The 13,033-nt window shown below is 47.2% G+C and overlaps 1 protein-coding gene across 2 annotated transcripts; it reads right to left on the bottom strand.

Annotated features, from left to right (window-relative positions):
• Positions 1-4,015: 4,015 nt before the first annotated feature.
• SLC25A47 (solute carrier family 25 member 47) lies at positions 4,016-12,674 on the bottom strand. 2 transcript variants are annotated; one of them, XM_023927568.2, is made up of 6 exons: positions 12,340-12,674; positions 7,197-7,240; positions 6,844-6,915; positions 6,390-6,572; positions 5,056-5,326; positions 4,016-4,311 (listed from the first exon to the last, which is right to left on the bottom strand). In XM_023927568.2, the coding sequence occupies exons 1-6, from the start codon at positions 12,365-12,367 to the stop codon at positions 4,025-4,027; spliced, it is 885 nt and encodes a 294-aa protein (XP_023783336.2). In that variant the 5' UTR covers positions 12,368-12,674; the 3' UTR covers positions 4,016-4,024. The 2 variants fall into 2 exon arrangements, with proteins under 2 accessions (XP_023783336.2, XP_086751564.1); XM_086895438.1 differs by lacking the exon at positions 12,340-12,674 and adding an exon at positions 11,129-11,211.
• Between the last annotated feature and the right edge of the window lie 359 nt (positions 12,675-13,033).

The following is a 13,033-nucleotide window of genomic DNA, read 5'->3' as shown; positions in this document are numbered from 1 at the left end:
ATTTCTAATCTAGTGCCATTGGCTTCAGTGTATTCGTGAAAATGTTTCCCAGAGACTGTCTCCATAACCCACAGGCAAAGCATCTCAGTGCCAGCAAAGGCTTAACAAGGAGTAGAAAAAGCTTTTTTTTCCTAGAAGTAGTGGAGCAATTCTTAGGGGAAAAAACTGCTTCTTAAATCCAGTAATAAATAAGCTAAGTCTTAATTACTTTTGACTTTAATGATGACCTTCCTGTTTTTGCAGTCTACTCTTTGTTATCTTTAAGCCATACATAAAAGATAAGCCTTAAATTTACTTTAAAAGTGCTTTTACAAACTTATAATGCAAGTATATTGTTTAAAATATATGCAGATTTGTTCTGCTAGATTTATTTCATTAACTGAGAATTAATTTTGTTATTCTGCAAAGGGAAATATGCTGTAGGAGAAACAGTGCCATGTTCTATTCTAGATAAGCAGATGGATTATTTTATAATAACAGTTGAAATGTTTTGAAAGTTCTAGAAGGGAAAGTGATAGGAAAACTATTTAGTATTTATTTGCTGAACAAGCACTGTTTTCAAGTTCTCTGATGAATTCATACCAAGATGCTTCTGAGGTGATGCAGTTTCACTGAGGACTCTTGATGAATTCCTGACTCTCTTGTAATTACAGTTCATGCCCCAGATACCATTTTAAAGGTCAAGACAAGGCAGTTTTCAAAAGCACACTGAAATGTTATCAGGCATTGTTCATTACATTTTCCTCAATTTGTTCATTTTGTTCATCTCACTGTAATAAAAATATAGATAAAAGTCTGTATCAAACTTTTGTTTTACTTTTTTTATTATTTTTTAAAAGCCTTAATTTACCCTTAGCTGGTTTTGACCTCTCTTCCTACCTTTTTAGATACTGATTTGTCATCTGATGTAGCTGGTCCTTGTTTTGAAGTACTGAAAAAGGGTGCCTTAGAACCCCCTTCCTGGTAGACTTCAGACTGTTGCTAGACTGAGCCAGCAAGGGTCAGTTGTCCAGAGATGACCAGCTCACAAGCCAGACTGGAGGTTGCATGTCCCTGTGCACAGCAGCCCCCTCTGGGATGGGGGAAGATCAACGAGACCTTTTCCAGTGACACCTCAGCAGCTTTGGTGTCAAATTGGTGCTTCATTGGAAACACAGTGCTCACAATTTCTGTGCAAAAGCACAGGTTCTGAGTAGGTTCCCACAGCACTTCCACAATCGCCAAGAGGAATGCTGAAACCTACCTGATATTCTAAGAGTTGTTTTTTTTTTTTTCTCAAGGCCACCAACTTTGTTGCTAAAAGAAATGATCTGTACAACAAGCTGCAGTCCATATAGCAAAGTATACTCAATATCAGCACAGCAAACGTGGTACCTTCTTTCTGTTGGCTGGCCTTCAGCTAGCTTATTTATCAAAGTAAATAGTTCTGTGATCATTAGAGTAGCTAAAGGTCAAGATAATACAAATCTGAAAATAAAGCAGTCAAGCACTGAAAAGCAGAAGCTGAAACCCCAGCTTGGGCTGTGTGTAGTGAAGTACATAATATGTGTCCTGTCAGTAAACAAACATTGGTTCAAATTTATGTCTGTGTTTACAGCAGTCACCCAGTCAGTTCTGTACCTGTTGCTGTTTGTACCTGCTGTGAGTTCTTCCTCAGGTTGTCACCCACACTGTTTTTCCCAGTAGATGTTTTTCCCAGTAAAGGGTTCTGAACAGGATGGATTGCTAAGCCCTTACCTTCCTGAAACAAGCTGCCTGGAGATACAATTTGCCTCTCTGGTAGCATTTGTTCAGTCTGCATGAGAGCCTGCTCATGTGGTGCTGAATTCCCTGAGGCTTAGAGTTCCCAGCCTCTTGCACTGGCTTTTGCAGTTATTCCCACTCATATTTACAATTTCTCTGTAATTCTTCTCCCTTGGAATCAGCTGTATTTCAGTTACACCCACAGGAGGAGACATTTTTCGTTATCTGAGTGCATGAGTGTACTGGGAAAGATGAGCTATTTCATATTCAAACCTTGGGCTGACCATGGATGCTATCAGTGCTGCCTAACAATAAATGGTTGTTTAGTCTGTTTTGCAGGCATTCTTCCACTGTCCCAGTTCAGAGAATGTGATGCCTGAGAACAAGGTTGGCTGAGAATAACAGGGCATAAAGGAGTATGATTCCAAACATCCAGGCAGAGCAGGGATGAATCACCTCCCAGTTAAACACATCCCTTGTAGAAGGAGGTGAGGGTAGTAGACTCTTAAGAGGAATCCCAAACCTCAAGAACATAATTAAATCCTCTGTTTTAAGGACTTTCTGACTAAAGGAAGTTTGGTGCTGACACCCAAAGCTGTCAGGGTGGTAGGCTGCTGAGGCCGTAAGCCTTTTGGAGAGAATCCAGTTCAGTGTTGGGTCTTTCATTTCACTCCCCTTAAGATGACACAGTGTGCACCAGCCTGGCCTCTTCACCCTGCTCTTGGATCACCTGCAAGAGCTGGGTAGACCCTTGAAAGAATTCAGGGGCCTGTTAGATATGATAGCATGGCTGTGAATGTGTTTAAAAGGCAAGCTGAAGGCCTAGATATTTCAGGAGCTGTGGAGCTTTTCAGTGGTGTCTATCTGGGGTAGAAGAGATTCCCTTTATTCTTGTCTAGGAGCACCTGCATTCTTTAAACCTGTTGTTCTTTCTGTATGCCCAAGGCAGCTGACAAATCCTGTCTGCAGTCAGTGTATTAAAACCATGCTATCAACTGGTGAGAGTGACTGCTGACCAGAAGGGTCCTAAATATGATAACTCCTTTTAAAATACAGTATTCCCCTTTCCCTCCAATAAATGCATTTTTAGCAGAATCTGAGAGGTTGGATCCAGAATGCTTCAAGTGTCATCATCTAGGGATTAAACCAGAAGCATGTATGTGGCCCCTGAGGCAGGATGAGCAAACTAACATTTCTGGCTTTAGGGATTTTCCTTCTGAAGCAATAGCATGGGCATTGGTTTTTCAATAGACTTTTGCTTGAAAAAAAAAAAGAAGTAGGAAAAAGTAATGAAAAAGAAGTGGTAGGAAGATGAGAAAGAAAAGTCTGAAATTCTTTCAAAATGCACCTCTGGCAATATACATTTGGCTGCTCCTAATGGTACCATTTAAAGGGAGAAGAGTGTGCACTTTTAAAAGCTGGAAATCTTGATTATGGTCTACGAGTTTGCAACTCGAGCTTGCCTAACCCCGCCAGCGCACAGATTTTATGGCAGCCTTTCCTCCACGAAGCAAAGAGGCTGTGCATCTATTCCTACCCTCGCTCCAGGATGAGAACAGATTGCCTCCAAAGCTGTGCCAAGCTGGGAGAGCCGCTGCTCCATGGCCTGCGGAGAGGGTCAGGGAGAAAAGCACGGGCCCGTCGGGAAGCGCGCCTGGCGTCCCAGCGAGAGCGTTAGCGCAGCCATGTAAACACACCGTGTCTGCCACTCATTAAAGAGCAGCGGGGAAAAGGAGACATTCCTGCTTCAGCTGCTGCCAAGGGGATATAATTGGAGAGTGCTTTGGGGAAATTACTGCTGGGAAGGGGAAGTTTCAGCCTGAAGCACAAGTATGTGAGTCACTCGGTGAATGCAGTGCAGGCACTACATGTGAAGAGCACACGCTGCAGAGTGTTAAATCTTACACAAACTCCCCCCAGCTCTTCCTTTGGTTGTGAGGAGCATTTTCTGTGCCAGTAGAAGAAAAAAATTACTTGATTTACCAAAACCCCTGATAAGACAAACAACTTACTGGAACATAAAAATTTGCAAATGTTTCAAGGGCCTAGGCAGCAGCTACAGTCTAAATCCCTTAATGAGATAAAAGGGAGGTTATATATGAAGCCAAGGCTCCTTGATGAGTTTGTAATCCTATAAGAATAAAACAAAGCCATAAATCATCAGCTTTGGGCTGAAATGTCCATGCTTTCTATGCTGTCCATCAATTCAACAGTTGTTTGTGGATGTTGTCTTACAAAAAAAAACCAAAAAACAAGTACACTTTAGCCAGAGTGGAACAAGCTATTTTTTGTTTTTATAATGATCTGTAAATCTCAGTACACCTTCATATGTTACAAACACTACCATATTCACAGGAAAGGCACGAATGCAGTTTAAACCCAGTCCTTTGAAAAGCACTTTTACCCCCTCCTTTCTCACACTTTCCCTCACACAGTGGATGAGGCCTTTGTACTTGTGCTGGTCCGATTCGTCTGTTTGCATGCGTGACTTGATGACATCCATGGGAGTAGCTAATCCCCAGGCCAGGACTCCAGCAAAACCACCAGAAAGCAGCACAACGAGGAAACCTGCAGGAAAGAGTGAAGGCAGAAGGGCATTTCACTTGCATCTCGTTCAGCTACATCCAGATTTGACAACAAACTTTGGTAACTTCCATGTTTTTCGGGAGTTATTTTGTGCAGCTCTTGCAGTTGTGTGTTTCCAGTGATCTCAGGGAATTTTTGCACATGTGACACTTTGAACACCATGTGAACTAGATGTGGTACAGCCTGAGAGCACTCACACCCTCTTCAGATGGATCTAATATTTATAATTCTCAGGGAGATGCTCTTTTGCTAAATCTTACCTATCCAATCTTTTTGTCAAAGTGGAGAGTTGCTTTTTGGAGACAGATCACAACTACAAACCTGAACAGTCTTCACCTTCTCCACCTGGACTTCATATTCAAGCTCTGGACTGACCCTTGTCTGAGCTCCATGACGGAACTGGAGATCATGAACTTTGTCCATGTTTAATTTCTAGTTATCCTGTTTTCACATTAACAGGATTTCATATCCACATTCGAGGCACCAGAGTGTGTGGTAGAAACCCCTCCTGCAGGAGGAGGAGGAGCTGCTTAGGGACAAGGTAGGGCCAGTGTGCATGCCCTGGGCCTGGGGCCAAAACCAGCACACACAGAGCAATCCCTCATGAGGATCTGGGTGAGGTTTTATAGGTACTGGGAGATGTTTGCCCAGAGCCTGGTTTCCCTCTTAGTGTGGGACCAAATAAGCCATTTTTGCAGGTAATGCCAGATGCTTTCCAGTACCTACCTGGTTTATTTCTCCCATCTGGTGTGAGCCACTCGCACAGAGCAGAATAGGAAAGGAAATATATTGCAGAAGCAGAGCAATCCCTGCAGAGTAATGCAGAACAGCCCTTGTAGAGACCCCCAAAACCTTCCTCCTTGATGATAACCTTCAGACAGTGCAGAGACCCTCGGTACTTTGGCTTGGGAGCAGGCTGATGTGTGATGGAAGGGTGTGGGTTCCTCTGGGTCTGCATCCGAACTTTAGCCACTTCGCTAGGGTTTGTCAACACAACCTGCAACACCGGAGAGTGGCATTTCAACCCTCACAGTTAAACAGTGTTTTGATCTCCCTCCTGTAAATTCTTGTCTCCCAGCTTTTCAGGCAATAATATTGCTGCGAGTTCCAGCAAGCTCCAGCCTCCTCCCCTCCACCCGTGCTGTTCCACCCAGCAGCAGCAGGACACGTGTGTGAGCTGCACTGGGCAGAGAGGAAGGCAAGGCAGAAATCAACACAGGATATTAAATACCTGTAGCTACTTGCTAAACTAGATGGGTGTGGAAAGGGGGATGTCCTCAGCCATAGGGAAACATACATCAGGGGCTCTTATTTGTGTCTGTATTTGAACCAAGACCATCCAGACCATGAGAAGTTAGCCCATGTTGAGTCTAGGAAACGCTTAGAAACCTGGCCATCTGCACTGCTCTGTAAGAGGATTGTGACCAGGCACACATTTCTGCCCAGCACGGGATGAGCTCCACCACATTCACAGAGCCTGTGGATGCTCACCCTCATCTGCTTGTGGCAAACTGCTCCTGGACCCAGCCTCCCCTCCCTGTCGAGGGTCCTGCACATTTGCCAGGCAGCATCACCTGCCAGCGGTGCCCCGCTGAGTTTGAAGTCCTGGCCAGGCAGGGCTGTGCTCTGCCCATTCCTGAAGCCATTCCTGCACAGCTGCTGGGAAAGCACCGACCTGTGCTTTAACTCAGCTATGTCTTTCTTGCATAAACACACCATCGCAGCCACTTGGGGACTTTGCTGCCTATGCTGTTTTTTCTTCCTTGTTCTGCATTTGCTCCCAAGGTCTGTGTCATTTTAATGGCATGTTCTTAAGCGTTGCGCCGCTCGGAACCGAATCCAGCACGAGCTGCCCAGCAGGACTCGGCCACGCCATGGAGCCAGCCAGTGAAAGGGCAGTGTGGGCAGAGCATGACCTCCCCTGCAAAAACAAACCCACCAGACTTGTCGCAGGCTCCCCTGTGGCCTCCCGGACCGAAAACACATTCCCTGCTTTTCCAGCCGCCTCTGTTTGTGAGCAAGATCTCTTGTAGTGCTTTCCCTGTGGGCTGTTTACCTACCCGGGCAGCGCCGGCAGCAGCTCCAGCAAGTGAAACATCCAGCTTGGATGGCTTGGCATCTGCAGCCCCGTATTGCAGCTTGCAGATGGCACCGAGGAAGTTTTTGTACGTGCCAAAGGAAACAGAGGAAACCACAGACACAGCGAGGACTGACGCAGTCACACCTTTGTAAAATCCCCGGACCTGGTGGGAGACAGAGGAGAAAGGTGGCTTTAAAGGTGGAGGGCATGGGAAAGCATCTGCTCCAAAGCACTGGCTGTACATTGCTGAGTCAAAACTTACTCCCACCCTACAGCTCACCAGCAAAGCTAAATTTCACCCTGACCCCTCTCCCAACAGATGCTTGTATGTAACTGGTGCCCATCCTCTCCAAACAGACAGAGGCAGCTCTGCTTCTCTGAAACACAGCATCTGGTAGAAACTGGTATCAGCAATTCTGAGGAGAGGCACCTACCTTCTCTGTCCTGTATGTTTCCTGAACACAGTGCCAAAATCCTCTGTAGTGGTTCTCAGTCTGAATTCTCACCTAGAAATACAGGGACAACTTTAAAATGCAGATATCAGATTAAAAATAAATAAAACAGCAAATGCCAATGCAGCAAAACAGATAATTAACCATAAAATAACTTCACCAAACAATTTATTTTTATTTTTTTTTGTTAGGGGCAAACACAACCAAATACAGTGAGATATGGAGATGTAACCCAGATAAAGTGTTATCATGGGACTTTTCTTCTGAAAAGGAGGGGGAAAACAAAAGGGCCTCTGTTTTTCTTCCATAGTCAAGAAATAAAGCCCAACAGATACCTTTACTGTGTCCAGTGGATAACCCACAGCTGTGCTTAGACCACCTGAAACAGAGAATATGTTGGAGATGGTTAACAGCACATGTCACAAGAGACCATTTCACCCAGCACAGAAGGAACAGCAGCACTGGGGAATAGCAGAAAACAGCTCCAGAGCCCAGCCGTGCCTGGCACCAGACTCCTCGAGCTCCACTAAAGGCATCTGAGCCAAGACTGACAGAGAAAAATGCAGATTTCTCTGAGTGACCAGGGCTCTCTCAGAGGAGGAAACAGAGTATGGGAAACTTATCAGGGAGGAACAAGAAGATGGAGCAAGATGAGACAGGGAGAGACACTGAGAGCACTGCCCCACGAAGGATGAAGGGAGAATACTGGGCTGTATTTGTTTCCCCTCTCAGCTTAGGCACTAAAGCATCTTTGGACTATGACCAGGCATCCTCACGTGAGGTGCAAAGCATCCCCACCCACATGGTCTGGAGCAGTTTTGGTTTCAGGGCTCGGTGGGATTTGGGACAGGGAGGGATTAGCGCTGGCAGTGTCCAGAGGCAGCGGCCGCAGAGCCCGCCCAGCACAGCCCGCTGACCATCGCTCCTGCCTGGACATGTCCAGCCCCCAGGCACTGTCAATCCTCTAGCAACACCCACACTCACTCCTAGAGCCCTAAAATAGCTGCTGGATATGCACTAATCCTCTGAGACAAAGCTACTGCCTTAATGGCAAGCAAGGAGGGCTAAAAAGCTCCAACCAGAATTTCTCTCTCTTGCAATAATAAATAGATCTCACCTCACCTCTAAGCGTTAGCAGGTAATAAAGGTGCTGACCAGCAAACTTCCTCCCAGTACACCACCTGCCAAGTCACCTGAGAGAAATCAGGCTGGAGAACAATGGAGCTGTATCCACATGAGTTATTTAGACAGAGATCGAGTTCACAGAAATGCTGGATGTGCCCATCAGGCATTCAGAGATGCAGGGCACATCTGGTAGCTCACCTGTTGAAAACTGCCTCCACTGACTTCTTCTTTAAAAAAGAGAAATTAAAACCCAAGCTACTTAAAAATGTGTTAGTTGGTGTGGGCATGTTCACCGATGATTACGTGGCTGCTTGAGAGCTCTGGAAAGCTCTCCCATGTTCTGGAGAAAAGCAGCAGCTGCTCTTGTGAGTCACTGGGAGACAACCCCAAAGTGCATTACCCAGAGGAAAACAACCAACAGCATCTTTCGTGCAGAAAATTGAGGTTTGTTCTTCAAAAGCATCCATCAAATCTGACACCAGATAAACAGCAATGAAGGGGGAAAAAGGACCTAGATGGAAGAGAGACAATGATGGAAGAGAGAGGGCAAGGGGGAATACACAGGTAATAATATGGCTTGAAGGAGCAATGGCTTTGGTCCAAGCAGAGAGTGACAATGCACAGTCATCTGGGGACCTGCGCTGCCCCGGGTTCCTGGCCATCAGCCAGAGTAAACACGGACACTGCCAGCCAGGGAGGAGCAGCACACAAGTCAGTGCCAGGGTGACAGTGCTGACCTCACAGCTGCAGTCCCCCGGCCCAAGCACCCCATCTCAGCTGGGCTTTGACAAACCTCATCATTTTCAGCATTCCTGAACCTCAGGGGCGTGGGCTGGGCTTAGAACCATGGGCAGGGGCTGACCAGGTGCTGGCCACACAGGGGCACCAGGCACAGCCAAGTCCTGGCTTACTGCACTGGATGAGGAAGGGAGGAGCTTCGGCTCATGCAGATCTCACACCAAGGATGACTTGGGTGAGTGTTTGACCAGAACTGACCTCCCTTCTGGAGAAATCACCCTGTTCACACGTTAAGATACAAAGCTCTCAACCAGCTTGGTTCCAGCAAGGACCAAACATCTCCACTTGGGAGGAGACCATAAAAGTAAATTTTTCACTGCTCCCAACAAAGATGTAAATCTCCCAAACTTCCAAATAACCCAACCTGCCATGAACTGTGCTACCTAGGGGCACAAAGCACTCCAAGCAGTGGCCAGAGCTGAAGAGTTCAAGAGCCAAGTCTATCAAAGGCTGAGGAATGAGGGCTCTGCACACTGTCACACAATATAAATAGCCTGGGACTAAGATAGCATGACCCACACATGCCCTGTTTGCGCAGCAAAATCAAAGAAGGCCAGCAGTGAACAGTGGGCATACAGGGGACAGTTCCTGTGGGACTCTTGCTGAGTAACACTGCATCAGCTGTGACAAAAATAAACAGCAAAACCAAGGGAATTACTTTTTTTTTTTATTTTAGTGAGATATTTTTTTTGCCTCCTTTATCTGAGATATTCCCAGGTATTAAGCAGAGGTTGCAGCATCCCCTACACACACAGAGTGCACAAAATGGATCTCTCACTCTCTACACAAGTCAGGTCACTCTGACCAAGCAACTTAAATGAGAGATTCTGGCAGGGTGGCAATCACCAGGGAGCAAGTGGCAGCTGCACAGAGCCCACCAGGCTGCAACAGCTCTGATCTGTTGGCAAACCCCTGGCTGAGACACCCAGGGAGAAGCAGGGATCAATGTCCATGCACTGCATGGGTAGACAGCAACTTTCAAAACCTTTTGTTTCGTGCAGAGTTGGAAACATCAGTGGCCCTAAGCAAGCTGAGGTTCATTCAGTAACATGACCCCAGCAGGATCTGCTTTAGCTGTGAGGAGACAGCATGTTCCTTCTGCAGGGGGATTATTTTATCTGCCCTTGGACTGCATGTAACCTCCCAGCTGTGGAAAAGCCCAGTCATGCTGCAGACCCTGCTGCTCTGCCACCTCCAGGTGAAGTTCGGCTTCACTTCCCCAAGTCTTTACTCCTGACATAAGAGTCAGGTCATCCTGCAATCCTCAACAGCCCCAGTCATCAGTCCCTGCCATGGCCCAGGCTGCTGCTGTAGCAGGGCTAGAAAGTATGCATGGGATCACAGGAAATTTCTAGTCAGAAGGGACCTCAGGAGGTCTCTAGTCCAACCTCCTGCTCAATTTTACAGGCCAGGTAGTAATGCTTCCTAAAACATCCAGCCACAGTTGTTGGTTATAGAAAATCTCCATAGTCACTAAGCATGTTCCTCGCATGTTTTTTCTATCTGGAGCCTTAGCAGATCACTGTTTCTTGGGCTGAAGATGCTGAGTTTATCTCATTGCCACGGAACCCGTTGCCCAGAGGTGATGCTCAGTATTTGTGCAGCTGCCTGAGGCAGCCAGAGGCTGGAATTCGAATGGGCATGATGTCTGCTGTTTTTCAGAGATGCTTAAGCCATGCTTTCTCCAAGACACTCTGAAAATAGATCTAGGTCACAAGAATGTCATTTACAAAACAGAAACTCTTATTTTTTATGTTGCTTCATGCTCTTCAGCTGAGTTCATAGACTCCTTAGGAATATGAAAACTGCTTCAGCTCTAGCAAACATTAACCCCAAAATAAGCTCAGCACCAAAACCATCCCAGAACCCCCGGAGCTGTTTCATCTGAGGGGAAGGATGGCGGCCCTGAAGCCCTGCCCAGGAGACACAGGGCTCCTCCCATGTGTCTATGGGCAAGCTCCCACCTCTGTCAGCCAGTGAGAACTTGCTCTCTGACACATTGAGGTCAGTAAAGTGCCTTACAACAAGCGGAAATTTTTCTGGTCCCAGCTGGATTTCCACAGCCTGCATCCCCTGAGGCTGAGCCTGTGTCCAGGGCACACAGGGAGATTCTTGCTGCATGGCAGGGCAGGACATGATGCTGGAGCCTGGACAGGGGTCACAGCACAAACCTGGCTTTGCGTGGGAGCCAGGGCAGAAAGCCAAGGTGAATGGCCATGTTCAAACTCTGTTTTCAGCTCTCCATGTTCCCTTGCAAAAGAGGTTTGTCCTTAAATGTCCTACTTCAAACTGTGGTAAAAAAGCAAAGGTGTCCAAGCAACAAATGTATTCATCTCTGCCCCACCATGAACATGAAGTCTGAGAGGAGGTTTGGTAAATCCTTCTGGGATGGACATCCCATTGCCAGCCCCAGGAGAGGGTTTCCCTCTCCACAGGGTGCTCTGAAGCTATCATGGTGGGGCTGGTTATATCCTCCTCTCCCATGAAGGGTCTCTCAACACCCCAGGAGGACCAACACCCCAAGGATAGGCACAACAGGCTCCTCCAGGGCTGGATGCTGCTAGATGCCAAATCTTGCCCCACTTGCACATACTGGGTGATGAGCAATAGGCAGGGTAAGAGTCGGCATGGTCCTTCCCAGGACAAACACATCTGCAGCAGAACCACAGGCTGTTCCTGGTGAGGGAAAATGCCAAATTTCAGTGAGTGACAAAGTGAGACCTGTCATGCAGGCATGGGCTGGACATCTCAGCCACCTGGTAGGTTCACCTGGCCTTTCTATCAGTGGTGACCCAAAGGCCTTTCTCGTGGTACTTGCTGGTATATATTACCTTGTATGCTCCAGTAAATCTAATGAGATTTCAGCAAAGAACTGAGACCGGTGGGTACATTTTGCCGTTTAAAACAAAGATGGGTTTGAGCAGTACATGCTCTAAAAATGTCTAGGATTTAATCACACTTCTCTCCTGTTACTTTTTTTGTACACAGCTAACCTACTTTCTCCCAGATCAAAGCCTGCTGCGTAGCTCGCCTGCGCTGAGATCGCCATCACAACTGCAAATACATCTTAACCTGGGAGAATGCAAAGGTTCATCCAGGCATTCTGAATGCAATAAGAACACTGTGCTTCCTCCCCTCCTGTCTCTCAGATCACATCTTCGGCCCCCCAGAGCCACCATCCCAGCAGCCAGCTGGGACCCCCAGATGCCAGGCACGTGAGGGTTCCGCAGTCAGGGCTATACAAGCCGGTTTGTATCTGCACAAAACCTATTTCACTCTGTCTCTTCCTATTAGAGTTCTACCCTGTCCCACTGCAATTAGACTGGAGGAACTGCAGGCAATGACCTCAGCTGACCGAGCTGCAGCTCTGCCTGTCCAGCAGCTCTGTGAACCTGCTCTGATGACATTTCCCACTTCATAAGGAAGAACACACTTTTAACAAGCAGCCTGCATGGAAAGACTCTCGGCTCTGCTATTGAGACCTGTTCTCTAGCTGAAGAAGGAAACAAACACAGCTATCTGCTTTTGTCAACAAGCACTAATTCACGTATTTACCTCCGATGGCCCCAGCAATGAAATCCATCCAGAGTGCGGCTGCTGCCTTAATCACCCTGATGAGCGTGAGGGAGGCAGAAGGGATGAGGACACGGTCCGGTCTTCCCCGAGCCCTGCCGGTCCTCCGGAGACACTGATTTGTAGTGTGAATCACCTTCCTACAGTCTGCTCTTGCCTCTGGGGATTGTGAGCCTTGTGGGTACTTGATGAATTTGTACACTGGTGGCAGAGCAGGGAAGCCTGGAACTCTTCCAGGAGCACAGTGAATAAGTAATCCCGTGAAGCCCTGAAATGCTGCGCCAAAGCTGCTGTTCCCAGTGCCCTTTTGCCTGGACAGTGCTGAGGGGTGGTGACTCTCAGGGGAAGGCTGGCTGTGAAGGGGCCATCCCCTGCTGTACTGACGAGCCCCAGAGGACAGCTTTGCATGCTTGTTTGCCAGAGGAGACGCTGCATTTGTGGCTTTTTGCAGGATTTCTCCTCCCCCTGTCCCAGCCCACCCTTTCTCCTCCTGATGGACCACACACCCTTTCTGTTAATGAAAATTCCTTCTGCCTTTACCGAGCCATTTTTTCTTGATTTTCCTAGTGCACTCACCCTCAACTTCTACACAGATCCCCATGGATTATTACCTGCTCATTACGTATACAAATTGTGAACCCCAGAATTCATCCAGCCACATCCAGAGTATTTGCTT

Source organism: Cyanistes caeruleus, chromosome 6, assembly GCF_971803275.1.
Source record: "Cyanistes caeruleus chromosome 6, bCyaCae1.hap1.1, whole genome shotgun sequence".
Classification (NCBI taxonomy): domain Eukaryota; kingdom Metazoa; phylum Chordata; class Aves; order Passeriformes; family Paridae; genus Cyanistes; species Cyanistes caeruleus.
Note: the sequence above shows the minus strand (reverse complement) of the source record. Positions and strands in the feature narration are given on the sequence as shown.

Excerpts from the sequence above, each read along its gene's own strand:
- SLC25A47 (XM_086895438.1), bottom strand. The coding sequence starts at position 11,180 with ATGTCCATCCCAGAAGGATTTACCAAACCTCCTCTCAGACTTCATGTT. Across the intron at positions 6,916-7,196 it reads ATCCACTGGACACAGTAAAG|GTGAGAATTCAGACTGAGAA; the intron begins GTATCTGTTGGG and ends CTGTATTTCTAG. Across the intron at positions 6,573-6,843 it reads AAACATACAGGACAGAGAAG|GTCCGGGGATTTTACAAAGG; the intron begins GTAGGTGCCTCT and ends GTCTCCCACCAG.